General features: G+C 55.5%; 1 protein-coding gene and 1 long non-coding RNA gene across 6 annotated transcripts in view; one reads left to right on the top strand and one right to left on the bottom strand.

The window, feature by feature from the left end:
• LOC116578735 overlaps positions 1 to 26,428 on the bottom strand; it is a 414,337-nt gene that overhangs the window by 217,384 nt on the left and 170,525 nt on the right. For 4 of the 5 annotated variants that reach the window (XR_004281028.1, XM_032323162.1, XM_032323157.1 and 1 more), the window contains exon 2: positions 4,972 to 5,533. The exons of the other annotated variant lie outside the window; for it this stretch is intronic. Coding sequence is in view for 1 of the 4 variants with exons in the window: in XM_032323162.1 (XP_032179053.1) it covers positions 4,972 to 5,159 (188 nt within the window). In the remaining 3 variants the exon portion in view is untranslated. The remainder of the gene's footprint in view (positions 1 to 4,971; positions 5,534 to 26,428) is intronic. 5 annotated transcript variants of the gene reach the window in all.
• LOC116578738 lies at positions 16,852 to 17,616 on the top strand. The gene is made up of 3 exons (XR_004281034.1): positions 16,852 to 16,923; positions 17,240 to 17,242; positions 17,572 to 17,616. It is a non-coding gene; the product is annotated as an uncharacterized LOC116578738 (long non-coding RNA).

Consider the following 26,428-nt stretch of genomic DNA (forward strand, 5'->3'; position numbering starts at 1 on the left):
GGGACCAGGCTCTGAGCCACGCACCGCACGTCGGGTCCCATCCAGAAGGAGGATGTGGGGTCCCCACATTCTAGGTGAGGAGGCCAAGATTTTGTCCAAGAAGCTCAAGCTGGTCCCCAAAGTCTTCCTTGTCCCTCTTTCCCCGTCTGTCTTAGTGATAGAGAAGTTCTGCTCAAAAAGCTACCCTATACTACCAAATAATTACACTGTTGTTGTTTTAACTGAATTGGTCAGCCAGTTTAATTAAAGCCGGCAGGCGGGCGGCCCCCCACACCAGGGCTGCAGACAGCCCCCCTGATGCCTCACGCCTGGATCTTAGCAAAACAGAGCTCTACCCTGGAGGGCAGGGGGCCAGAGGGGTTGGTTTAAGAATGTTATCGTCTCATTTAAGAAAAAAAGAAGAAGACAGGCAGAACTGTTTGGTCAACAGCAAAATCAATGTATAAATGACCCTTCCCTCGTGTCCTATAAACTTTCCTTTCTCCAGATTCTGAGAACCTGGGTTTGGGGAATATTTTGTTTAAAAAACAACAACCATACATTAAGTAAAAAGAGGAAAACGTTTTGTCATCAACATTGTAGTGAAGTGTGTATTTCCCGTAAAATACGTGACTCCTCTCTGTAAAACTGTTCCAGGAGTGTTCATGTGGGAGTTCCAAACGCGATCGCAGTCAGGCGGCGGATGGTGCAGGCTGTGTGGAAACGGGCCGGCGGCTGGTGAGTGCCTGCTTGACCTCAGTACCTCCCTGAGCATGGTGACAGGGAGGGGTGGAGGGAGACTAAACCGAGAGTTACTGATGCTGAATGACTTCTGCGGGTCCCTTGCTCAGTCCGTCCCACTCCCCATCAGCTCTCCGAGGCACCGAGGTGCCCAGACAGACCCAGGGGTCCTACTGGCCGTTAACAATTCACAATTGGGGGCCAACAGCCCCACAGAGAAGCTCTGGGGGACAGAGCTGGAGGTTTGAATCCCAGCTCCGCCCGGATGACCTTGGATCAGCACCTTGGACCAGACAGGGCGCAGGGTCAGTACCAGAGGGCAGGGTGAGGCAGGCACCAGCTCTGAAAACTCAGTCACAAAGAGAAACAGTAGTTCTATGTTTACAAACAAAACAAAATTTAGAACTTACAGACCCTGAAAATGAGGCCCCAAGGACATGTAAAATATTGTTTTGCAAAACAAAAACAATTAATGCAAAAAGTCCATGATAAACGGAATATCAGAACTGTAAAGGAAGACAGGCTCCGACTCTGAGACTTCCCACTTGCCTCCCCCTGACCCAGACCCTGTGTCCTGACTCCACTTAAAACTGTGGTATTTACTCGGCACGGATTTATTTTTGCCTTCATTTAGATCTTTCTTCTTGATGTCTGATCTTTTCAGCACCCCCTTTAATATTCTGTGCCTGAGGCCAGTGTCTCACTCCCCTCCCCTTGCTCCCTGCCCTGGGAACAGCCTCACCCCTCTGGGCCCCCATGGGAGGGGTCTTCCTAGAGCCAGCCGGGCTCCCAAGGGGAGTGTGGCTGCAGAGCAAATGTTTGACCTCCAGGCCAGGATGGCTCCTGCGTCCACATGCAAAGTACTGGGGCCAAGTCCTGAGACACCCTTGCCTCCCCTGAGCTAGCGGTGCCACTGGGCAGACAGGAGTAGGGCATAGGAGAAGGCTGCATATGGGAATCTACCGTGAACCAGCCAGGGCCCCGGAGGCCTTCCTGGAGGAGGCCACACTCTACTAGGCCAGGGAATTTGAAGAAGGGAAGAGACAGCGCCTGACTGAGATAACTCTGACACGATGATCAGCTTGAAGAAGTCACCGAGGCAGATGCAGGGCTGTTATAAGGTCCAGGCAAACAGACACACCCCTCCCTTGGCAGCAGATTTCTTTTTCCTTTTTGGCTAGGGCCCCTACACAGGTGCACCCCGGAGCCACCTCTCCGGCCCAGCCCCCAGAGGGGACGGTGGCCTCCTTGCCCCACACTCCCTTCTCAGGGGCATCTGCTGGCCAGTCCTGTGTCTTCGGGTCGCCCTTTCCAGCCGCCTGTGGTCTCGGCTGGTATCTACTCCTCACCCACGTCTGCAAAGGCGCACTGAGCCCAGGTGTCTGCATGTCCCTGGGGGCCTCATTTACGGGGTCTGTAAGTCCTGAATTCCTCCATGGAATTCTTTAAATCCTTCCTCAGTCCCTCTTGCCTGGAAGCAAGCCCCCAAATCCCATCAGCTGACACAATCCAGAAAGTCAATCCACTTCAGCGAAAACTCAGTGCTCCCACTAATCACCAGCCCGAGGGGCGGTGAGGGGCTGGTGAAGCCGGCTCCATGGTTGGGGCGGGGGCCCCGCACAGACAAAAACGTTCAAGGAGGGTATGCGTGGATTTGGGGATATGCCTGTGACGCACACGGTTAGGATGGAAAAATCGGGTTCCCATCCAGTCCGATGTGACCCCCTACACAGCCTGTGTGTAGGCAGAGAGAGGCCTGGGTGGGGAGAGCTAGGGGCCACCGAACGCTGCCTGTGGTGACTTAGGATGAGAAATCGGGAGGAGACAATTTCTTAAAATGTCTTCTTTCTATTTCCTGGCAGTGGTTGAATCTTCTACACGGCTGTCACCTTTGTACCAGCACTAGCCAAACCCCGGCTAAGCTACTTGCATTTAGTACGGCTGGTGAATAAGACCGACCTGAGTTTCCAGGGAAATACACAGAGACGAAGGCAGATTCTGGGTGTCCAGGGCTGGGGGGAGCTAGGGGGACGGGAGCCTTGGGGTCTGGACATGCTCTGGAACCGGAGCCGGTGGAGGCCGCACTGCATGTGAGCGTGCCGAACGAGACGGCGCTTCCCTGTAAAGCCCCTGGTTCTCTGTTGTGTGAACTGAACCACAGTGGAAAAAGAGCTGCTTCCTTTTGGTCGAATGAAGTCACCCCCTAACTTCGAGTTATGCTTTTGATGACTGACCTGGTTCGGTTCGGACAACAGTGGTGCCGGTCAGATGACCGATTTCTGACTCCGTGTTTGTGGAACCCAGAGGAGCGACCACGGGTGCGTGGGATCCAGCTGAACGACCACCGAGGGGTGGGGGGTGCAAAGAAGAAGGGTTCTGACGCACGCAGCCTCTCCTCGGGGCCGCGGGTCGCCTTCGAGCCCATCAGCCTTAACTTCTTAACACAAAGGTCTAGCCTGTCATCCCAAGACTAGCCTTCTAGAACCTCCACTTTGGTGGAAAGGGAAGAGAAGGTATTTCCTGTGTCTGTCCCTGTGCCCTTCCATCGCTGGTCACTGCATACGCTACCAGAGGCGACTCACAGGATATAAATATTAGAGAGAAGGAAATCGTCAATGAAAACCACAGAACTGGGTAAAGAGGAGAAATAATTAGAACACATCCACCGAGGCCATGAGCCCCGCACAGCTGCCGTCGTGGGTCATAAACCTGAAACGCACGTGCACAGCGTGTTTACCTTCCCTGCGAGACCCCGGTCAAACGCGACAGGTAGACACTGGGGCCCACAGACCCCTGCCGACGTGGGCCCCAATCTCCAGACTGACCCGTCTTTTCTTGGGGGGCTGCATGCAGACACACATTCCCACGGGCCCCATAGTGGGCTCGCTGTGGAGCAGTCCACACACGCAAGCCCGGACCGGACACGCGTGTTTACCTCCGTGGTCAGGATCAGGAACAGCACTTGGGCCCCATTCGGCCTGAGGAGTGATTCATGTCCCTGGTCTGTCTGGGTGAACCTGCGGTGGGGGCCGGGGCTCACGGGGAGGCTGGAAGTTGCCAGAGAGAGGGTGGAGGGAGCGTGGCCCATGAGGGGGTGTCTTGATTCACCCAGAACCCCATTTGCAGCCCATCCGTTGTAGAGCTCCACACGCAGGCCATGTCCCTCTCCCCCGCCCCCCACCCCTGAGCAGGTCCAGCTGGAAGGAGACAGCGCTCCGAGTTCAGTGGGCGCAGACAGGACTAAAGTAAACAGACTGGTCATCGGCAGGCAGTCAGCGGCCTCTGGACAGATGATCAGCGTTGAGCTGGTGGCGGACCACACACACGAAGCCCCCTTGGACCACACAGGCATCCGCCTGCCCGGCCTGCCTACGCCACACGCACACACAGGCTGGCCTCGCCTCGCCGGCGCGTTTCCCCCACGCCACAGGAGATCTGCAGAAGGGTCTAGAAATAGCGCAGGGTAGCAGCCCCGTGGCTGCCCCTGCTGCCCCCAGGGGCCCCTGCTGAAGCCCCCTCAGATCGGATCACGCGACAGAGACCACTGGCCGGAAGAGGCCAATGGCAGGTCTCGGGCTCATGCGCTCTGTGAGCCTCGAGGCCGCATGTCTCCCTTGCGAGCTGGGGTGCTCGCAGCAGCCGGCAGCGGGGTGTACGGACCCTCGCCTCCCAGGGCCATGGCTCAACACACCCCTCGGACCCCCGCACCGTGTTCCGCTTATTCTCCTCCAGAAGGTGGCCCGCATCCCCCTGATGTCGGCCCACCAGCCAGGCCGGCACCCCGAACACTGGTCACCCTTTGCCGGGCGGCCGCCCTCCTTCCCAGGGGCAGCTCCCACCTGGCGTGACTTCCGCGAAACAGAGACCAGCCAGGACACGTGCGGCTGCGTCCTGAAAGCTCCCTGAGAGGGAGGCCTCTGAGGGCTACTCGCTAAGGCTGTGCCCCTCCAGCATGTCCAGAGCACCTCCCCCACCCCGCAGCGCTCCCCCACCCCCAGCTTCCCTGGGCGAGCACAAGGTGAGCGGGAGGCCGAGGGACGCTCTCCGGGGACCTGCTGCTCCTCACTGTTGGGACCCTGTGTTCAGACGCGCACAGGGGGAGGCCTGCCCCCCCCAGTCCACTCTGTCATCTCAGCGAGGCTCCTGGGTCCCTGCACACCTCGCTAATGAGGAGCGAGCCGGCCACGGTTGGGCTGGCGGTGGTTTTGGCTGGGATGCGCCTTGGAAGGGGGCCCATGTACTCAGACTCACCAGGCTGATGGAGCAGAGGTGCGGCCCCCCCGGGCGGTGGAGGGGGCGCAGGCTGAGGAGGAGCGTCTCCGTCCCGGTGACACCTTGGACCCCCGCTCCGGGGTGGGGTGTGTGGCCCCAGGCCGCCCACGGCACCATCTGCAGGCTTCGCTCCATGCCCCGCGCGGCCGGCGGCTGACCGGAGCCATCTGTCTTCATTACGCGGGTTTATTTGGGGAGGCGGGCGATGGGGGGCTGTCATGGCTGAGAGAAGGCTTGATCTATTGGCAGACATGCTTTGAAGCCCTCTTCAAGGCTGCAGCTCCGCAGATCAGAGCGAGGCGGATGGCAGCCCTGGGCATGTCCCCACGCATCGGGGGTTTTCATTCCGGGGGGGCTCCCGGAGTGGCCCTCCTGGGGAGAACTGGGTGTGAGCCGAGCCTTTGAACTTTGCACTGCTGCTCTCTTGGCCTCGCCCACCGCTCAGTCCAGTTTTTTTTTTCGAGGTCCGGTGCATTTTGAATGATCCAGTCCATTACTAGGAGGGGTCAGTGCTGAGCATCAGGGACAGAAGCCTCGTAATCTGGAGGGGGAAGCACACAAGAGGCAGAGAGGGAAATGAGATTCTCAGAGAGTGGGGAGACACCAGGACAGCTGCACGGGACGACGGGGTGGAAATGCCGGCAGCAGCTTCCCGGCCAGTGGGCAGCAGCCCTGGGCTGGGCTCCGTCTGGATTTAGACCTCAGAAACCAACCAGTGAGAATCTGTTCTCTGTGACTCTGGGCCATCCTTCAAGGCCCAGCTCCCTGGTACAGCAGCCCAGGGTATCTCAGTATCCTCTTCTGGGAAACGGGCTGATAAATGTATGGAACTCCCACAGCTGTCCCCTGAGGACCGCGTGAAGTCACACACCCCAGTGAGACCTGGAGTGCTGGCCGCAGTGGCAGCCGCAGTGGCCGTCCCTGCGGGGGGAGCTCCACGTTCAGTCTGCGCCTGGGATGAAACCGCGCTGGAGAAGCTCCCTCCGTCCCCTCGGGCAGGGAGGAACATCGCAATCTGGCCCCGTCCCTGCCACCTCTTGTCCCCTGCTCCTCCGATGGCTGGCGCTGAATGATGAGTGACTAGTCTGCAGTGAGGAAGGCTTCCCACAGGGGAGGGACCCTGAGATATTAGCCTAACAGAGGACTGACCTGGCGGGAGGGCAGGGGATTCACTGGGATCCCTTCGGGACACGGAGGAGGGTCATTCCAGGGCTCACTCGACCTTCCCTCTGACCTTCCCCTTGGGGCTGCGATCAGGCTCTGCGCACATGTGGCGGTGATCGAGGCCGGCGTAGAGTTAGGTGTCCTGTCCCTGCACTCATCCGTGAAATGGGTCTAACAGTGAAGACTGACTTTTTAAAGTCGGAAGCACGTGCCGGGTCCTGGACGGGTGAGCAGTAAATCTGCTTCTGTCTTTCCTTCCTTCCCCTGGGCCCCCCATCTCCCACATTTCCCTTTTCAAAAGACCACGAAAATGTGCAGCAGAGTCCCTAAGCACTGCAGAAATCGCCTGTGAGGACACTGGAAGCAGCCACTTTAAACGGGGTCCAGAGCCTGTCCCGGGAGCCTGTCCCCGGAGCCTGGGGAAGCACGGGAGGCTTCTGGCTGGAAGCAGAAACACAGGCTCCGGACACAGGTCCCACGGGGCGGGTGATCCCGAACCTGTGCCACGGGGCTGGGGGCGGAGTGAGGAAGCACCAGCTTCCAGAAGGGGAAGTCCCCGTGTCTTCGGGATCAAGGGGCAGCGACACTTGGTCACTCGCTGAGCACTTCCTTGGGACCCGGCGCCTTGAGGTTTCTGTGCCTCCATTTTTGGAGCCTTCCCATTAGGGGGTCGTTTGTTGCTGCCGACCTGGGGCACAGAGAGGCGCACACTGCCCAAGCCCGTGGTGCTCCAAGCCTGGAGGACTGGGCAGGGGGCTCTTCCACTACCCACCAGATGTCTGGCCTGCATGGACGGCCGCGCACCAGGCTGGAAGACAGACCCCGCGTCCCCGCCGGCGTGCGGAATCCCATCCTGTCAGGGCCCAGTGCAAGGACAACACAGACCCTCCTCTCCGGCCGGCATGGGAGGCGTTTCGACTCCTGCTGAGAAACATGAAGGTCCTGACCCTCCAGCTTCCCCAGCTGCCCTTTCCTCACCAGGGGAAAATCTGACAACAGACTTGTTATTTATGAAGCTAATGCAATCCAGAGGCTGTCGGCACATGGGAGGGAGCGGGAGAGCGCTCGGGAGAGGGGTCTGGCCCCACAGAAACCCGTTTCACTGGCTGCATCGTGAGAAGCTCCCCATGGCTCCGAGGAGCCCGCGTGCTCGGCAGGCCAGCACGCACTCATCCAGGGGCCCCGGTCCCAGGTGCCGGTGAGCCTTCCCTGCTTAGTTCTCCTCGGGAATCGGGAATCGGGAATCGTGCAGGCGGAGGGGAGGAGCTCCCCGGAGCCAGCACTTCTGTGGGGCAAAGGTGGCCAGTGACTTCTCATGCCTCCTTGTTTTCATGCACGGGCTCAGAGACCGGCTCTTCCTGGGAGAAAAGCTAAGTTGGTTGTTTTTTTATTGTTTTGTTTTTTAAGGTGAATTTTTTTTTTTCTCCTGGGAAGTTTATTCTCTTCAAGACTCACAAATCAACATCGAAGAATGACTTCACAGAGAGATGCTATTTTGTTTTTCTATGTTTCATTGACTAGAGGTGACGAGCGGGCATGGAAAGACACAAACACTGTGTCACACGGACCTGGTGTGACTCCGGCCCCTCAGCTCACTGGGCCTGTGGTCTTGGTTGGGTCACCTGATGTCCCCTTCACTAGTAAAAGGGCGAAGGGGCCAGAACTCGGCCCCACAACGTGTGAGCTAATAGAGATGAGCAGGCAGACGGCCCAGCAGAGCCTGACAGGGAGCAGGCTGTAGGCACTGGGGACTCTCTTCTTGTCTCCATCCTTGTCTTCTGCTGGACACCTCACGGCAAAGGGATCACATACCCAGACAACGGAGCTGCAGGTCTGGGTTCAAATCCCTGCTCTGCCCCTCGCTGGCTGTGTGACCTTGGATAAGTTATTCAACCTTTCTGTTTATCTCAGTTGGTTTCCTCATCTGTAAAATGGGGATAGCCAATGGCAGCAAAAAGTGAATTAGTAATCCACAGCACCGAGAGAGCCCCTGGTGCAGAGTTAACTGGCATTTATTATTGTCATTATAGGGAGAATTGCCATTTTCAAACCTTTGATTTAGAATTACTTAAAAATATTTATTACACAAAAAATTACATTAAAATACCTATGACACAAAAAACATATTTATTACATGGCAAAAATAATAACAATAATAAAGAAAACCCTACCAAACTTCTATTCTGATAAATCCTATTTTAAGGTGCTTTTTTAGTATATGGATGTTTTTGCATCTTTTTGTCACAAAGCAGCCCCTCGAACTGCTCGTCTTGGAAACACACGGGCTTGTGGAACAGGCTGCACGTGCCCTCGGAGAGCAGTCCACTTGGTGGCGAGGGTCCCCTGCACATCTCGGCGGTGCCACCGGACGGGCTGCATGCACATGCAGGTGCTGTGTCCCTGCAGACGGGGGCGGGGTGACTCGCTGCGTGTTTTCAGAAGCGTCCGCTCCGCACTCCCTCCCGGAGCGATGATGTGCGGTAGCGGCCGCCCCTGTCCTGCGCACTCGGGGAACCGCACGGGACTGCTGGCCGCCACAGCTCTTGGGTCCACGTATTTCACACGGTTCCCGGTAGTCGCTGGTGCTTCCTGCAGGGAACCAGCCTGGGGGAGTCCGGGGCCTGCGTGACCCGCGTGCGGCGCCGTCCTCCGGGAGGGAACACAGGCAGAACTCGGGACGTAATGAAATGGAATCCGCCTCGCGGAGAGGCTACTTTCTGTCAATTTCTTTTAGCCTCTTTTTATTTATTTATTTTTTTGGACAGGTAATTTCTGGTATTTTTTTTAAATCTCAAAATAACCTCAGGTTTAGTTTAATTAGCCTGCAGGACTCCGGAACCCCCACGAGACGCCATGCACTGGTGCGGTTCTTTCCATATTTTAACGCGCTCACATCCACACGCTTCTTGGGACTTCTTTAAATGCCAGGTGGTAAGGACAGCGAACGGGTCAGCATTTTCCCGCCCTCCTACCTGAGCCCCACGGGCAGGCCCCGACAGGGAGAGCCAGGCCTCCTCTAGTGCCCAGTGAGCAGATGTCCCCCGTCGTGCGACGTGGCAGTGAGCGGTCATGACCCGTGTCCCCGGGGTTAAGGGAGCGGCCTGGCCATGTTCAGGGTGCTCACCTCGTTGTGCAGTCAAGTGGGCCTGCCAGCCCGCTTCTCCCTTTGTCAGGCCCCCTCCCTCTGCCCTCCTGTCCCTGCCCCTCAAAGGGAGCCTGGCTCACGACGCACGCCCCGCAGAGACCCGGCATCCGCACCCACGGCCCGTTTCCTGGGAATGTCAGTGTGTGTGGAGTGGGGGGCCGGTCTCCTCTGCTTGCAGCCGGGAGGGCAGGTCCTCCTCCAGCGCCTGGCCTGGCTCTGCTTCCTGTTTACTTCAGAGGGAGGCTGGGGCCCCTGGGGTCTGCAGCCAGCCCTGCGGGCTGAAACGAGCCAGGCCGCACGAGGGGTTATCAGCCCATCGGCCCCGATCAGGCCGCGGGGCTCTGCCGTCTGTCAACTGTCTTCTGTCATCATTGAGAGTTCCCTGTCCTGGAATGTCATCTCGTTAGGTGTGTCAGGCCTCCGTGGGATGCCTCAGAGTCTCTGCAGGGACCAGCTTCCGTTTTATTTGCAAAATTAGGACATATATACTCTTTTAAAGCCAATAAAATTTCTGTTTAAAAATTTCAAAAATGTCATCAAAATAATTTCAAAAATTTCATCAAAATAGAAAAAAGAAAGGAATACTCACCCTAAACTTTATTACTGAGAAATCATATTTTGGTCAGATTTCATTAAACATCTGTCCCTGCAAATTATGCCGCTAGAGACCACCGTGTCTCCCGTGACGAGCAGGGCCAGAGGCCACCTGATGCTGTGTTTGCGGGATGACAAGCTGTGCCGCGGCGAGCTCGCGCGCACTTCCACCTGCTACTTCCCGGGATGTGGCCCTGGGGGTAGCCGACGGGAGCAGAGGCGTTCACGCTCAGAGGCAGATGTGTCTGTGCCAACCGGCCACTTGCAAGGACTGACCACCCTTCCAGCCACAAACAAGCTGCGCCTGGGTCCCCTTCCCACCTCACACAGGGTACCATCTCATCCCGTCCGTCGGCCAATGCCACAGGTACAAAGTAGCATCTCGCGGTGCTCTCTGGTCTTAAAAAAAAAAATTACTTTGCATGTACTTGCGGGTCACTTAGGCTCTGTGGACCGGGACAGCCCTTTAAACGCTGGGTCTCCGGGCTGCAAAGACGGTCATCCAAAGACGGTCCAGCCCCATCCCACACCTCCATCCATCGGATACTTGAATCAGCTCAACCGATTATCTCAAAAGATGGTCCTACCTCTGGTGTTGGAGTGCTTCAGTAGATCGGGGCCTTGCCACTGCCTGAGGGGTCCACTGTGTGCCCAGCTCTGCCTGGGACCTGTGCCAGCGACCCCCCACCCCCACCCTGTGAACAGTGTCTCCAGCCCTGAGCCACGCTGGAAGCACATTACTAATTCCACCTTTGCTCCAGCCAAGCTCACGGAGACACAGAAGGTGAAGGAACTTGCCTGGGGTCACACAGGCAAGAGAACCAGCGGAGTGACTGGCTGAATTGTTGCTCCAAGCCATGGAGACGTGGCGCACAAGCCTCGGAAGGGATCCCTGAAGCTGCTTAGAGATCTAACCTAACAAGAAAACTCTTTCTCAGACAGGAGACTCCTTAAAGATTTCTCCCACAGACACTTGCTTTTGCTGCCCGAGGAAGCAAGAACCACTATCAGACACCCGCTGAGGTCTGGGCTGTGGGCATTGTGCCGGGATCCCTTCTGGTGGCTTGGGCTAGTGGGAAGAAGACCGGGCCCAGCCTCCAAGGTGTCCCAGTGGGCTCAAGGGGTCACTGGACCATAGAGCAAGAGTGTCTAAAATATGATTCATTGATATAGACCCAGTGAGTCCATAGCATTCACCCTTATTTTTTTTTCCACTTTGAACTGCTTTTAGAGATTAGCCTTTCTTCCTACAGAAACGTCCTTACACAAAACAGGGACCTATAGGCTGCAATGACTTCATCTGAGTTCTCTCGGGCCTTGCCTTTCCAACACGGCCACCTGTTTCCCAGCTGCCCACCTAGCCTCTTGTCATACTTCCAAACTTCATTCTCTGTCAGGTCTCCTAAAGGAAGTTTCTGGCATCAGTCAGTCACACTTTAGTATGAACTAATCCAACACCTTCAATAGTTGAACCATACCAAGAAAGAGCATATGCATTTTTTAAAGGGGGGCATGTTCACCCATGAGATTGACGTCTGGGATTTGGACAATGGGGAAGACACATCTATAAATGCTGGAAAGGAGACATCTCAGTTCCACTAAAATTAATCCTTAATTTCATTTCACCCCCCCCCCCCCGCCTCCGCTTGGTCGAGCACATCTCTGTCCTCAGGATGTCCAACTACAGGCTACTTCGACTCTGAGGAAGACTGAGGAAGGTGGTAGAAACAAAATCTTTCATTTTGCTGTAAAGCAAACCAAACAGAACTTAACAAAACAATAAAAACAAAACAAGACAGAACCATGCACTGTGACCCCTTTCGATGTAAAGACTGTGCCCAGGGCCCAGACCTGCCAGTCAGTCCCTTGCGCACAGACAGCGAGTGTGGTACGAGAGTGCCCGTGGGGCCGGGGCCCGCTCGCTGGGGCCGCCTGCGGCCTGTGAACTAAATTTATAAAAGCTTGCATCCCAAGACCCTTGAGCAAAGGTTACTTGAGGTCTGTTCAGGGTTCAGGCTTAAAAAAAGCATCTTTATTTGGCAAGGAAATGCCTTGTGAGAAGGCGCTGGGCTGACGAGGGGCATGGAGGGAAGCTAGGACTCGCTGAGTTTTTCTTCTGGCATTTACAGCCCTGAAAAATGATTGCAGCTTCCTCTGGCCGCCAGAGCCGGAGCTGAAGAAGTGACCTTTAAGGAGAGTCTGTTTACTCCATCCTCGGGCAGAGGCCCTTGCGTGAGCTCTGCGAAGCGGCGCCCTGCCTTGGCGCTGACCCCGGGGCCTGCATCCAGACCCGCCAGTTTGGGAAAAGCTGAGGAGGAGAGGGGGGCTGGGGAGGGGTTGCTGGGGGTGGGGGGGTGGGGAGCTTATTCCCGGGAGGTCAGGGTCAGCCCCTTCCCGCTGGGCGCCCGGGGCTGGCCTCTGGCCCGGAACAGCCTGCGAGGCGGGTCTGCTGTGACCTGCCATTTCATACTTTGTACGTTCTGGAAACCCTGTCCTAGGGCCAGCTCCAAATTCTCCTGCTTTTTAGACAAAACAAGAAGGAATTAGCCTGGATGGGGATACTCCTCTCTCTCTCTGTGGGCCACACCACAGATTGGATTTGAATCTCCATCCCTTGGACCTTTACACCAAGGTACACAGACGGCGAAACAAAACCAGCCACACTGGGGAGCACTCAGGACCCTGCCCGACACTCTCCGAAACTGTGCGGGCCACAGATTCTGACTCCTCAGCTCGGCTGCTTAAATGTCAAAGAAATAAGCATATGTAATGGGACCTGCGAGTTTTCCAAAGTTTGAATTAAACCTGAAGCCCTGGCTTTGGGTTTTTAAAGATCGTTTTGAAACCTTCCTACTCACAACACAATCACTGCTGACGGTTTCTCCACACCCTGATTCAACAGTTTCTGTTCTAGAGAGACCGTGTTTCATTATAATCCTTTGGCTTCTGTTGTAAATGTTAACAGTCCTTCCTTGGAGAAAATTTAGGAGTTTAAAAGGGAAAATCAAAGTGACCTGAAGGCTGCCCGCTTACAAGTGACCGCAGCCAGCACAGTGGCAAACCGTCCTCGGTCTGTCTGGTGTGTTTGTGCATGCGTGTGCACATGCACGGCTACATGTGCATGGGTGTGCATGTGTGCAGACGTGTGCGCACAGGTGTGAGCATGGCATGTGTGCATGTGTGCGTGTTACACGAAGCCAGCGTCAGAGTCTGTCCCACGCCGTCCTCATCACCGATATCTCATGCGCACTTCACGGAAGGTCCCTTATAAACCTCACTTTAATGGTTGCCCCATATGCCAGCTTATGGATGTACCATAATTTATTTTACTAGTCCTCTGTGATTAAAAAAAATGTTTTAAAGTGTGCAAACTTCCTTTCCCAGTGGAAAAAAATAGAACAGCTGCTCTGGAATGGTTATTTGTGATTTCCTGAAATTAGGTCAAAAATATTACACATTTTTTGTTAACCCAAGTACCTACTTCCTGGTGGATTCCAAATACCGAGCCGCTAGGTGACCGGAGGAAGGGAAGTAGCCAGACCCTTTCCTTGTGACCCTGGGGTGGGTGTGCTGTGGGATGTCCTGGGCCTCGTCTCTCCCGGCCTCTGGTGTGAGTCATGAGCCAGGCTGACAACAGATGAAAGAAGGCGCGGGCCTGTGTCTGGGAGCCGGCATTCCCAGGCTCCGCCCAAAATTTCAGGGGTCCCCGAGCCCTGAGCCCTCACGGAGCCCCTTAGGAATTCCCGGGCCCCAAAGTTTAATTAATAGGGATCCCCTCTGACCCGGCTCCAAAATTATCCCAGATCCCTTCAATCCCTAATTCTGGGAAGATCATGAAACTTTTTTTGTTTTGTTTTGTGTTTTGTTTTAGCACTCACTGTTGACATTCAATAGGGAAAACTTAACTTTTGCAAACACTGAAAAACTATAAAATCCTCTCGGAAACTCAAGACACTGCACGCATCACAAAGAATCACAAAAAAAGTGAAACTTTTAGATACCCTTAAGAGTTGGGTACATCTGCAACAAATGTATATTTAGCACACTTAAAAGAGTTACAAAATGAGCACTGCCTTAGTAGGGGGGTTTTAAAATAGTTACATGTGTTTGACCGAGTTAGAACTGACTTAGTCCCTTTTCCTCCACGAAACGTCCGTGCCCCATGAAACGTCCATGTGACGCAATGTTCTTCTCCGACGCCTGCGGCCTCTGGTTAGCAGTTTTATGCCTTGCTAGTGGACGGCTGTCCTTCAGCGCCCAGGCCCACGGACAGCCAGGATGCTTGTGCTCTTGGCAAGTTCACCAAAGTCCTAAAAGCCTCAGTACCTTCATCCATAAAATGCGGCGCCGCCTTATAGCTATGATCCCAGAAGGACCTGCCGCATGGACACCGCTTGGCATGCGGGGACACTCGAAACATCACTCAGGATTAAGCGTTTTGTTAGTTCTCTTGGAAAATCCTGAGATGCAAATAGACCAGTAGGGGTTGGGGGCTGGAGGCTTCAGGATGAATGGGTGAAATAAACATGACCATGACCAATTCTCATTTCTAAATGTTTGGGACTAATTTGGGCTGTAATCTCATATTATAAATTGAATTCATCGTCCTTGAAAGTGGGAAGAGACGCGTGTCCATGTGTCTGAGAGCACTAACGAATTGGAGGGGCTCAATGATCGGGAAGGCGCTTTCTCCAGCAGGATTCTGTGCGGTGCCTCACCAGCAAGGTACGCGGGTTCCAGTTTTTGAACCTGTGTCGGACGAGGCTCCTAATTAATGAACAGTGACAGTTAAGCTCACACTCAGGGCACAACTGCGCAGTGTCAGGGGGTGTGCTGTGCACTCACACAGAGCACTTCCTGTAACCCTCCTATGCAGGGACAGGCACAGGGCGGGCACAGGGCTTGTCCCAGGACACCCGGGCTCAAACCTGGGGGGTCAGCCCCAGGGTCTTCGTTTGCTGTCTCTCTGCTGTCAGCCTAAAATGTCGTTCCTTTCTAAGGGGGAAATATCTGTTTATTTTCTCCTCTAAAATAAAAATTAAAAATTCTAGAAGCTTCCGTTATGTTGCTCTCATAATGGAAGCTTATAGAATTGAAAAGAGGCAGCTCCTTCCCTGAAATATAAAGACGATGAGGAGAAGCTGGAGAATATGTGACAGATTCTCAGGATTCATGCTACCTTGGGGCAGAGATTTCATTCAGTTCAAGCAGCCCAGGAGGTAGACACAGAGCTCCCACTGAGGGTTTCTTGGGCGGCTCAGGAAACAGACAGAGGCACTGCCTAGCTGGCAGTGCTGGTATTGGCTGGCAGCACCGCGTGGGGCTGGGGCCCTTCCACCTGCCTCTGAGCTGTGCACCTGCCCCTCCTGACCTGCACAACCAGTCAGCACCCCTGCCGGCCTCCCGATCTCCGGGCCAGGCCTCATGGTAGTGCCCAGGCCAGAGACGCCATGGGAGCACGTCCTCCTCGGGAGAGGGCCGTGGAGGGAAGGCTCAGGTCTTAGTGTCAGAGATTCCCACGTGGACCATCACGTCCTTGCACAGTGGCTGCATCCCGGGCGTGGGACGCACATCTACAGCGTGGGGGCAGAAGCTGCGTGCTCTGAGGCTCAGAGCGAGGGACCCCCGGAGTAATGCTTCAGCCGCACGTGTAATTTTCCCAGGCGCTGCAAGTGGCCTCTGTCATTCCACTCCCACCGGGTCCCTGCATGAGGTCTGTCCAGACAGGCACCACGTTTAGAAGAGACGGACAGATGCATCTACCCTGGTTCTCCTGCCCCCCAGCTATGTGACCAGGGCCTCCTCCTCAGTAAACGGGCATAAAATGGCACCACCTGCCCGCTGGGTTGTTGGGTCAGCGCCATGAAAGGAGGCACACCCCCCTGCCTGGCACACAGCAGGTGCTCAATCAGTGCTGGCCAGCACTGTAACTGTCACGTGCTCGTAATCATGTCGTGCCACACAGACGCAGGACACCGGGCAGGGCAGGGATGAACAGCCTGAGCTCGGGCATTGCCCCTGAAGTAACTAGAGACAAAAGTGTGGGATCTGACTTGTAATCAAAGAGGGAGTGCATTTGCAAACTAGCAGGTTACAGTTAACATAAACTTTGGAAACCATGAGGAAATTAAGGATATCACTTTAAATTAAATATCTTAAGTAGACGCGTACTTTAAATGTGATAAGACAGCTATGCTACATTAAGTCAATGCCGATCGGTAATTAAAAGCGGATTTCGCCAGGCTTAGCTGCCCGAGAGGAGAGATTGATGTCTTCGTACGGGAGCTGATAGCCGTCGGAAGTATGGTTTTAATAATCCTTGGCCCCATTTGCCCTCCACTTGGCAATAATAATGATTTGTTCTTGTAATGAAATAATATTCATTTACTGCGAATGCGGTGCACACACAGAGCGCGATACCATCGGTGTCGCCCGTCCTGAATATGACCCGCTACGAAATGATTTCACGGAATTCTAGAGTATCAGAGCTGCAAGGGATGGGGCCCCATCAGGTCGAGACCTTCGTCTCACACATTTAATCAAGGGTTTGTGGAGCTGTTCAGAGGCTGTGAGCTTCTGGGAGATTCCGGGGAAAGCTCTCTCCCCTCCCCCACTCCCCTTCCTCCCCCTCCCCTCCCCCTCCTCTGTCTTCAGTCTCTGGTTTCTTCTGTTCCCTGCATCTCTGCCCCAGCCCTCCTTTCCTTTCTCTCCCTCCTCTTATTCTCCCCTTCCCCTTCCTCCTGAGTGTCCCAACCCTTCCATGTTGAATGCCCCATGTCTGTACCCCACTTCTATTTTCTAGCTGAACAGCATCTCAACATCCCCATGGGTGAGACCCTGAGCCCTTCTGGGGGATGCCTCGGGGAGCGGCCCTGGACAGTGTCCTTGGTTTTCCCACAGATGCTGGCTTTACATTCAACCAATTGAAAACCACAAACCCTTTGGCTCCATCCCCATCTGCCTGCAAAGAATGGCCCAAAGGAATGGGTGTCACATGGTTGCTTCATCCCAGAAAAGACCCCCAAAGTGTCCTGATGTAGAGATAACTCCCTGAAGCTCCCTGGGACCTTGTCTGGGGCTGTGCAAGGAGACGCTGATGTGGGATCCCACGACAACTGTGTCCTAAGTCCACCTGGGTGGTCCCTTTGAAGATCGCTGGCCACTGGGTTCTTTTGGGCAGGGAGCCGGGCCCTGGATCCCAACCCCATGCACAGGTAAAGTCAGGGGCGCACCTCACTCATAAAGCGCCAGACGGACAAGTTGAGATGTTCCCGGACAGGCGCCGGGATGTAGGAAGTTCTGCATCTCTGAAGGTCACACCCGTGTTTTCTATTCAAATGGAAGGGGGTGCAGCCCACAGACACACCACACGTGACGGCGGGACCTGGTAGGGACAGGGGCATGACTGTGCTCACCGGGTGGAGACTATAAGGATGGGTCTGTCTCTGTGTCTCTCTGTGTCTCTGTGTCTCTGTCCAGATCTCTCCCCATCTTTTTCTCCTTCTGCCTTCTGTTCTGTTTGTTTCTGTCCATCTGCATGTGCGTGCACTCTTTCTTTCTCTGTTTCTTTTTGGTCTCTTGTCTTCTCTTTCCTCCTCCTCTCTCTGGCTCCCTTCAGTTTCCCGGCCCCCTGCCAGCCTGCCCTACCCTCTCTAGTGCAGTGCATGTGCCCCCAGTCCCAGGACCCCCAGTCTCCATCACACTCCCCAGGCCATCAGTATCGAGCCCTGGGCTCCTGCAGATGCCCACGAGAATGCACGAGGTTTTTCCTGCAAATGAGGAAACCTGGGTGCCCCAGGCCTTGGCTCTGTTCAAACAAAAGCCACTCACTCATGGGAGAGTCACACAAGAGAAAAAAGAATAAACCTGTGTGCTTCCACCAACACTCAACTTTCTCTAGCAAACATCTGTCCCGCTTCGCCCGAGGGCTGCGGCTCACGCTGGTGGCTTGCGCACGGCAGTGTGGGGCTTGCTGCGGCCAGAATGCCCTGCCTACAAGGCGACTCACAACTTCCCAGGAAAGAACTCAAGTTTCTACAGACGCTTCTTCCTCTGCACTCCCAGGGGTCTGACAACAAGGCGAGTCTCCCATACTGCGACCCTGAGGGCCGGCTTCGGGGTCTGTGACTCCCGGACATACTGCCCGGCTCCTGGGCAGAGTTGCTGGGCCTGGGCCGGGGACACGACCTCGCCAACTCGCCACCCTGCATTTCTGAATGTGTGGTGCAGTTCCAGGCGCCCGCCTGGGCTTCCAGGAAGGCTGACTTTCCTCAGAGATGGGCCAAGCTCTCCTTCAGGGAAAGCTTTACTGGGCGCAGATGATCTGAGAGGCTTATGGTCTCTGCTCCTCCAAATTCCTGAACGGAAGTGCTTCCACTCTGTCATCAAACTCTGAGGAAGCCTATAGCGCCAGCGTGCCTTTGTTTGCCCCCCAGGAGAACAATTAAACATTTGCTAATGTGGGTGGCTCACAAAATTTTCATGTTGCGCTCACAAGGCCCCCAGGGCCCTGCAGAGCCACAGTCCTGATGGGGGTCCTGCCCCCTTCCCGCCCGCACTCTCCAACGCTTTGTCATTCTTCAGTCCCCGGCCTGAGCCCCGGCCCCGGCCCGTGGGGACCTACAGCGACTACTGACCCTCAGCACCCGGCAGTGCTCGTGGAGCCCCGCTCGGAGCACAGCCCTGTGCTCGGCCAGACGTCCAGGCCCAGCTCTGCTCAGGGAGCTGCGGCAGAGGCTGGTCCTGCCGGCGCACACAGCAGTGCAAAGGGAATAAATGAACGAATGGAAGCATGAACAAATGAAGGAGGAAGGAATGAACCAGCCAATGAGTAAATGATGCTGATGCCCCTAGGATCTACCCTTCTGCCCTGGGGTTGGTCGGTCTGGCGGTGAGAAGCCCCCAGCAGCCAGGCCCATGCGTCCCAGTACGGCAGTCGGAAGTCATCAGTCCAGGATCGACCTCAGGGAGAATTAACTGCAGGGGTGGGGATGGGCAGGAAGGGGGCAGGTCAGGGCCGCCTTGCCACGCTGCCCTGCAGAGAGCTGTTGTAGAGACTGTCGGCCCTCATCTGGGGCTGCCGGTAGGGCAGGTGGATTCGGCATGCGGCTCCTAGGACACATTCCGTCCGGAACTGCAGCACGGACGACTGAGGAGGCAGCCGGAGGCGTCGGTCGGGAAGGCTTCAGAGGAGCGGACCGTGGGCAGCCGGGCAATGACAACTGTCCAGGTGGCGAGTGGGGGAGGGGAGGGCTGTGGCGCTTGCCGGAGAAGATCCCAACCAGGAGCTTCCTAGCTCTGTGCTTGGGGACCTGTGCGCACAGTGGGCTGGCACTGGGGCCGTGGGGAGGGCCCTTCCGACTGGGCAACACTGGGTGTCCCTGGGCATCTTTGGGCACCAGAGGAAACGTCAGACATCACTGGGCATTGTCGGGCACCACAGGCATCCAAGGGATCCCTGGGAATCAGCGGCCATTCTGGACCCTGTTGGGCATCACTGGGCATCTTAAGGCACTGCTGAACATCACTGGCCATAATGGGGCATCTCTGGGCATCACTGGACATCACTGGGCTTCACATCATTGATGAGGGGCATCGTGGCTATGGGAAGATCAGCCAGGGTGGACGGAATGATCAGTAAGGCTGGGCTGGTGACACTCGTGGTGAGGAGTACTGGATGAGAGCAGCAGGCTGTGGAACGGGTGGTTGCAGACAAAGGGGTCAGGAGTGGTGGCTCTGGGCAGACCCTGTGCTCAGGTCCACACGGAGACAAGCTTGGTGAGGAGAGGCACTGCACTGTAGCACTGGGAGCCACAGCGACAGGGAGAATTTCCCAGTGTGCTTTCTGGGATAATTTGTCATTGATTTGTCAGTTTGTCCCATTGCTTTGATGCATTTCTCTTTACTTTTAAGAATAAAAATTTTAGAGACGCCTGGGTGGCTCAGTGGGTTAAGCGTCTGCCTTCCACTCGGGTTGTGATCTCAGGGTCCTGGGATCGAGCCCCGCATCGGGCTCTCTGCTCAGCGGGGAGCCTGCTTCCTCCTCTCTCTCTCTGCCTGCCTCTCTGCCTACTTGTGATCTCTCTCTGCTAAATAAATAAAATATCTTTTTTTAAAGAAGAAGAAAAATTTTACCTCCCACCTGGTTTCCAAAATAATTTAATACATCTTTTAAAAGAAAGCAGCATAGAAACCAGGATAACTGAAAAATCAGAACAGAACAAAGCCAGTGGAAAAGAAAGAGGAACAGATGACACCGGACATCGCAGGTCCCTTCACAAACTAGTCATTAAACAAAATCCATGTGCATGTGCTGGGCACTAGCTAGAGGGAGAAAATAAAAGTGAAAAGCACATATGTCCTGCTTACAAGAAGCTTGTAATTCGGAGCAGAGAGTAAACACTCGTACAAAATAAGTTTGATGTCACAATGTGGGAGGTGGGAGTAGTATCACCTACTTCGTGCAGGGAGGGAAGAGAGGAAGGAATTCATGACTTCAACTAGCAATGGAGCTTCCTGGCAGCCAAAGGAAAGGTGGAATGGGTTGAATTATAGGAGTCTTATTGCTCAAAGGAAAGGCTCACTTTAAGAAATGACAGTGACTGGTTGATTCATGGACTTAATCCAATACTCTGGTTAGAAAAAACTCACTTTTTCATACTGACTTTTGAGAGTTATCCCCGATAAATGAGTGAGTGGAAAGGCAAGCTGAAGGACAAAATGTACACAGCCATCTTTTTTGTAAGGAAAACACGTTGAACAAACAGAGGAAAACTCAGACTATTTCCCAGGCTGCCCACAGTGTGGAATGAGGGATTCACCTGTATCGGTTGAACTATTTGGATTCACCTGTATCGGTTGAACTCGTCCAAGCAAGCATTTGCTCCTTTCCCAGTGAAAAACAGGGAGGATGTCAGTGAATATAGATAAAAGGAAGAAAGCTCCCCCCGGGGAAATTTCTCAAAGCAGAGACTGGGACAGGTAAGGGGAAGCTACCGTGAGCGGAGCTGCAGGCTCCCCACAGCCATGCACGCCTCAACCTGCCAAGGAAGGGCTCCTCCGCACAACCCCGCACAACCCCGCACAACCTTCAGGGAGGGTAGCCACTGCCTCCCTCCACGCCAGCCCTGCCCATCGGAGGCGGGCTCCAGGGCAGTGGACAGCAGGCCCGCTTTGATGCTGTGTTTTGTTTTTTTTTTTAACAAAAATACAAACAAACAAACAGACGGGGAACAGACACCAGGAGGCAACCTCCCGTCTCCTTAAGATCCTGGGCAGACCTGGTCCCCCGACTCTGCCCCCCAGTCTCAAGGCACAAATCAAGATCTCTAGCTGCGGTCACGCAAGGGTTTATGTTAACAGCAATTAAGGTGGTTTCCTGCGATAAATGCCTCAATCTTCCTTGAAATCTGCGCACACTCAGCTTTCTGGCCTCTGGATGCTGCACTCCGCAGAATGAATCATGTCGGAGGTCACTCTGTCACTTTTTAATGGTCTGGCCGGGGAGGAGGGCCCGTTGCTGTCAAATGTACTGTTGGGCCCAACAGGACAGCGCTGGGGACAGGGGGTCGGGGTAAGGACATCTGCAAATGACTTTCTGGGCCTCTGTCCCCTCATCAATAAAAGGGACAGTGATTTCTGCTGGGGGTAGATGGGGACTGGCTATGGCAGGAGAAAGCCAGTTAAATTGTTAGGGAAAAACACGTCCTCTAAGAGCTTGGACACCGGCGTCAGGCAAATCTGGACAGAAATCAGAATCCTGACACTGTCTGGATGATGTTAGGATAGCGGCTCACGGACTGCCGAGCCTCGGTTCCCTCAGCTGTAAAATGGGTGTGTGCGGTAGCACCAGCACAATGCACACACAGGCAATCACAATGACCTCTGGACAGTGACCTGTTCCAACAGCCAGTGCCCATCCCCCTCCTTACTGCCCCCTCTTCTCCAAGACACATTCCACCACTCGGCCTGCCAGGCCCCGTATCCGTGTTTAGTCTTCCCCTCTCCCCGCCCACCACCAGAGCCCCACTGGGGCCGGGTCTTGGTTTTAGTCTCTTCTCTATCCCCAGCACCCAATACAGTATCCAACACACAGTAGGTGCTCAAAGAATGCTTGCCAAGCAAACAAAGCACAGGCTAGTGAACGCCATCCCGTTTGATAAAACATGCATGGGGTTAACGGCGAAACTGATCTGCCGTAAGCTGTAAGGTAAATCAATAGATCTGATGTACTTCATCTGAAAAGGGCTCCTTTTCTGAAGGTTTAAACTTCTGGCTCTAAAACTCTGATCTAGATGTAGGGACAGAGGGCGGGGCGGGGAGCCACATGGGAATTTGGTGGCTATAGTATTTTCCTTTTTTTTTTTTTTTAAATGGTGACGTTCCTGTGTTTGGGGGGCCATGAAGCTGTCCCTTCCACACCCTCCCTGCCCGCCCCCCCCCCCCGGGCTAACTGACAGTGGTTTACTCCCTGTGCTTTCGAAGCAATCACAGCCCTCGGGGCGCAGTTTTTCCTCTGTATTTGCAAGAAGAACTGAGCTGGATAATGTGTGTGGATCAGTTGTGGGGAGAAGCCCCCAAGTCTTGGGGAATGCCGGCCCCCCAAGCATCCCATCATTGAGACGCTGCCCATCCCAGGCTGGAGACTGGAGCAGAACATCTGTACAAAGCAGCTGGCCTGGAGCTTCCCTCTGGTGAGGACCCACGCTCAGGTCTTTGGGGACAGTCTGTGTGTGCACCGGGGTGGAAACCAGAAAGCAGCACAGGAGGGAGAGAGGCAGATGACCAGAACCATCCCAGCGTGTTTGAAGTTGAATGAGAGACACGTAGCCAAAGTCGGATTCTGGAGAAGGTTCTGATTCGTTTGGTCCATCCCTGCCCCCCCGCCTCCAATGCTCCTTTCAGTAGAGCAGGGATGCGGGGAAGGACCAGCCCTTCCTCCACGGAATGTGCGGGACAGCTTCCGACACCGGCTCACCTGCCCAACCAGGCCCCCTCCAACCCCGGGCCTGCGAGCATCTGCTGTGGCTTTCTCGCTTATCTCCTCTGCGGTTTCGATGTTCATTATGAAATCATGTTTTACTTTTAAAACGCAATAATGGTGGAACCAACCTAATTAGGCACCGAAACCAAAATCTCACAGAAAAGAGAGTTTTCTTTTTTACCCACTACAAGGGAGTGGAAATCCAATTTTCAGTAAATCCGATTTGCAGGAGCTGAGGAGCGGGGCGGAGTGAGGTGCCGGCTCCGTGGTTTTAATTGGTTTCAGTGACCTTGTGGCGGAAACACGATGCTCTTTGGGAAACAGATACTAGCGGGGGGAAATGCCTGTGATTGATCCGGATGAAGGACCACGAGCTTCAAGATGCAGCTTCTCGGCTTAACACTCGACGCACGCCCACTTCCCCCCTCGTTCTCATCTTTAGGATGGGGGCAAAAACGTCCAGCTGTTTCGCCACCACTCCCGAGGCTGGGGTAAGAGCCACACACGGGCTACGAGGAACCAGTCTCTGTGCGGCGGGCCTGAGGGGCGCTGGTGTGGCTGACGGCACCGCCAGACGCTGAGCTCCCAAGCGAAGCGACGTGCAGGCCTCGCGGTGTCCGCGGGCAAGTGGTCCGTTTCCATCTTCAGCTTCGACACCGGCTCCCTCACCCAGCCCCGCTGTCTGGTTGTCTCTGCAAGTGACACTCTCTCCGCGGGGCCACCGCGTCCTTCTGCGCTCTCACGCCCGCCGCACACGGGGCCGTGGGAGGACAGCGCACGCCTCTCGGCTCGCAGCAGCGCCCCGCACCGGGCGCTCCGCGTTGGGGTGGCCCGCACGCCGCCTTTCCTGTGGGGCCAGAGCGTGGGCACCGGCAATGCCAGGGTCCGACGGGTGTGTGGGAAGCCCCGAAACGAGCCTACGTGCTCCCAGAAGGTTCTCAGGCTCATATGGTTTGCTGCCTGGCTGCCCAGCTTCCTCGTGACCTAGCCTCTCTGTGCCTCAGTTTCCTCATCCGTGAAGTGGCGGTGACAGCAGCACTGACCTCACGGGGAGGGCACGGTCAACACACAAAGCAATACTGACCGAGTGCCCCAAGCAGCCGTGGCCGTGACTGTGCCCGCGAGCCGGGGCCAAGCCCAGGTGAGGGTGTGGACGCCCCGCCCGCCATGCGTAGCTCCTGGGGGCCAGGGTGGCGGGAGCTTCCTCCCCACGCCCAGCCGCCCACCCCACAGAAGCCCAAATCCGAGGATCCCCAGGCGTGCTTGGGAGTGATGCAAGCGCCCAGTTTCACAGGAGGGTTAAAGGTCAGTCTCTGGAAGCAAGACGCAAACTGGGTGCCGGGCATGAAAGCAACCTTGCACCTCTGCGTGAGAGAAATGTTTCGCCCGCAGGATTTCTTGTTCTGCGGGAGCCCAGACCCTTGCTGATTGGAGGAGGGTCTCAGGTGTCTCCCGAGCTGAGCTGCATTCCATCGTGGTTTTGGACAACATGGTCTTTTTCCTCTTAGTCAAATCTATCTCCAGTGTTTTCATTTCCGAGGGCTGAGTCGGTGGCTTTGACACTTGGACTCTAATTTGTACAGTAAAACAAAAATCATCCCTCCCGAGGGACCTGGCTTGTCCCCTGGAGTCAAGGGGCTTCTGAGGGCACACGAGGACCTCCTCCACAGACAGACAGCCGGCAGCCTCCGTCCTGCTCTCCTTCCGACGAAGCGCAGCAGCAGCAGCCTCCCGGGGGGGCCACTCATGTGCTCCCTCACCCCCCCGTCCGGGTCTCGGGTCTTGGCTGGGGTTCGCCTGGCCTTTGGGGGGCATCCCACGTGCCCCCCATCTCCTCGTCCACGGCCTGGCCCCCGCACCCAGACGGGACCCCTGCGTGCTCCTCCTCCCTTGGCACTGCCCCCGGGCCCCCCGGCTTCCGTTCCCTGCACCTTTACTCACTGTTACAAAAACTGATATGACAGCAGGAAAGAGACTGAGCTTTTTGAAAATAATAATTATAAAAATGCTTCTGCTCTGAGAACCAGGAAGTTGTATCTGTCTAAGAGCAAATTGCCCACAGCTGGTGGCCCCTGCCCCAAGCACCCGCAAGGTGCCCGTGAGCTCGGATGCAGGATCTGCTGCGTGGGGGGACTCTGGCCTGGTGCCGGTGGCCTCCTAGCTTCCAGGCCACAGGGGACAGAACACGGGGATGGCCACTTTTCCTGAGTCACCAAGCCGGATAACGCCTTGCTCTCAAGCACCCTCACCTCTGCCCCCTCCCCAGCTAAACCTACCTTTTTGAACAAGAATAACCAGGTAGGAAAGAGGGGGTTTGACAAGGGGTCCCTAAGGCAAAAAGGAGCAATTCTTGTCTCTTGAAGGCCTTACAGAGGTTTTGCAAGGGGAAACAGGGAGTCCCACGGACCAGGACTCTGGGGGTGCTTCTTGCCTTCATTTCTGATGTCAACCCTGAGACAAGAGACCTGTGTTCACCCCCATTTGACAGATGGGGAAACTGAGCCCCAGAGAGTTGGGTGACTTCCCTCTGAAGCCCGTGAACCCGTGTTCTCTGGAGTCGTGTCTCCCCTCCACAACCCAGGGCATGGTGAGTCCTTCAAGAGGCTCTAGGAGCATGAAACCAACAGGGGATGAGGGAATCCATGTGTGACCCATCATCGTGCCTCCAAGAAGGGCCTAGGAGGAGAATGGGGTTTGGTTTTTCATTTTCCGAAGTTCCCAGGGGAATTCGGAAACGTATTTGCAACCCTCAGCTTGCCCACGGGGCTCTGTGAAATGCAGGCTGGTCCCTGGCCTGAGAGTCCAGCCCTGTCCCATTCGGCAGAGCGGGAGGAGGGGAGGGGGTTCATGGGAAGGGCTGTGGCCCTCCCCACGTCCCCTACCCAACTGGAGATGCCCGACACAGGCTGTGCAAGAACTGGCCCAGCTTTCCGGGCGTCTGCAAGAGTTTGTTGAGGGCCTGAGTGGAATCCTGCCCCCGTCTCTGACACGCAGTGCAGGTCCAGGAGGAAGAGGCTCCTGCGGGACACTGCTGGCTTTGTCATCGGAAGGGACTCCAGTCCCCACTGTCCTGGAGTCAGAGAAAGAGGGGGAGGGGCAGCAGGAGGAAGGGAGGCGGGAAGGGAGACCACACACGTGTCGTGCCCTGTGTCCACGGTCCCTGGCCCACGCCCAGCTGCCCCTGCCCTTCTCACCCCTCAAGCCTGGGAGACCCTCAGAAAATCCTCCCAGGCAGGGAGCAAAGAAAAGGCTCAGAAGCTAGCGTATCATCTGCTTTGGGTTAAAATAAAGTGAAATCAGATTCTGGGGGCGGGGGGAGAAGAAGAAAGAGATAAGCTGGGGAGTCAGAGTGCAGGGCAGGAGGAGGCCCTGTCCGGTGATGACCCGACTCATTTGCCGGCCCTGCTGTGACGCAACAGCACGGGCGGTGAGGGCATCTCAGCCCCCGGGCCTTGTCAGGGATGCGGACCCACAAGGACAGGCCCAAACCTGGGTCCTGGGGCCCTGCAAGCCTGGCGTCGGCCTCCTGGAAGCCAAGCTCCTGATGGCCA

This window comes from Mustela erminea, chromosome 19, assembly GCF_009829155.1.
Source record: "Mustela erminea isolate mMusErm1 chromosome 19, mMusErm1.Pri, whole genome shotgun sequence".
Classification (NCBI taxonomy): Eukaryota; Metazoa; Chordata; class Mammalia; order Carnivora; family Mustelidae; genus Mustela; species Mustela erminea.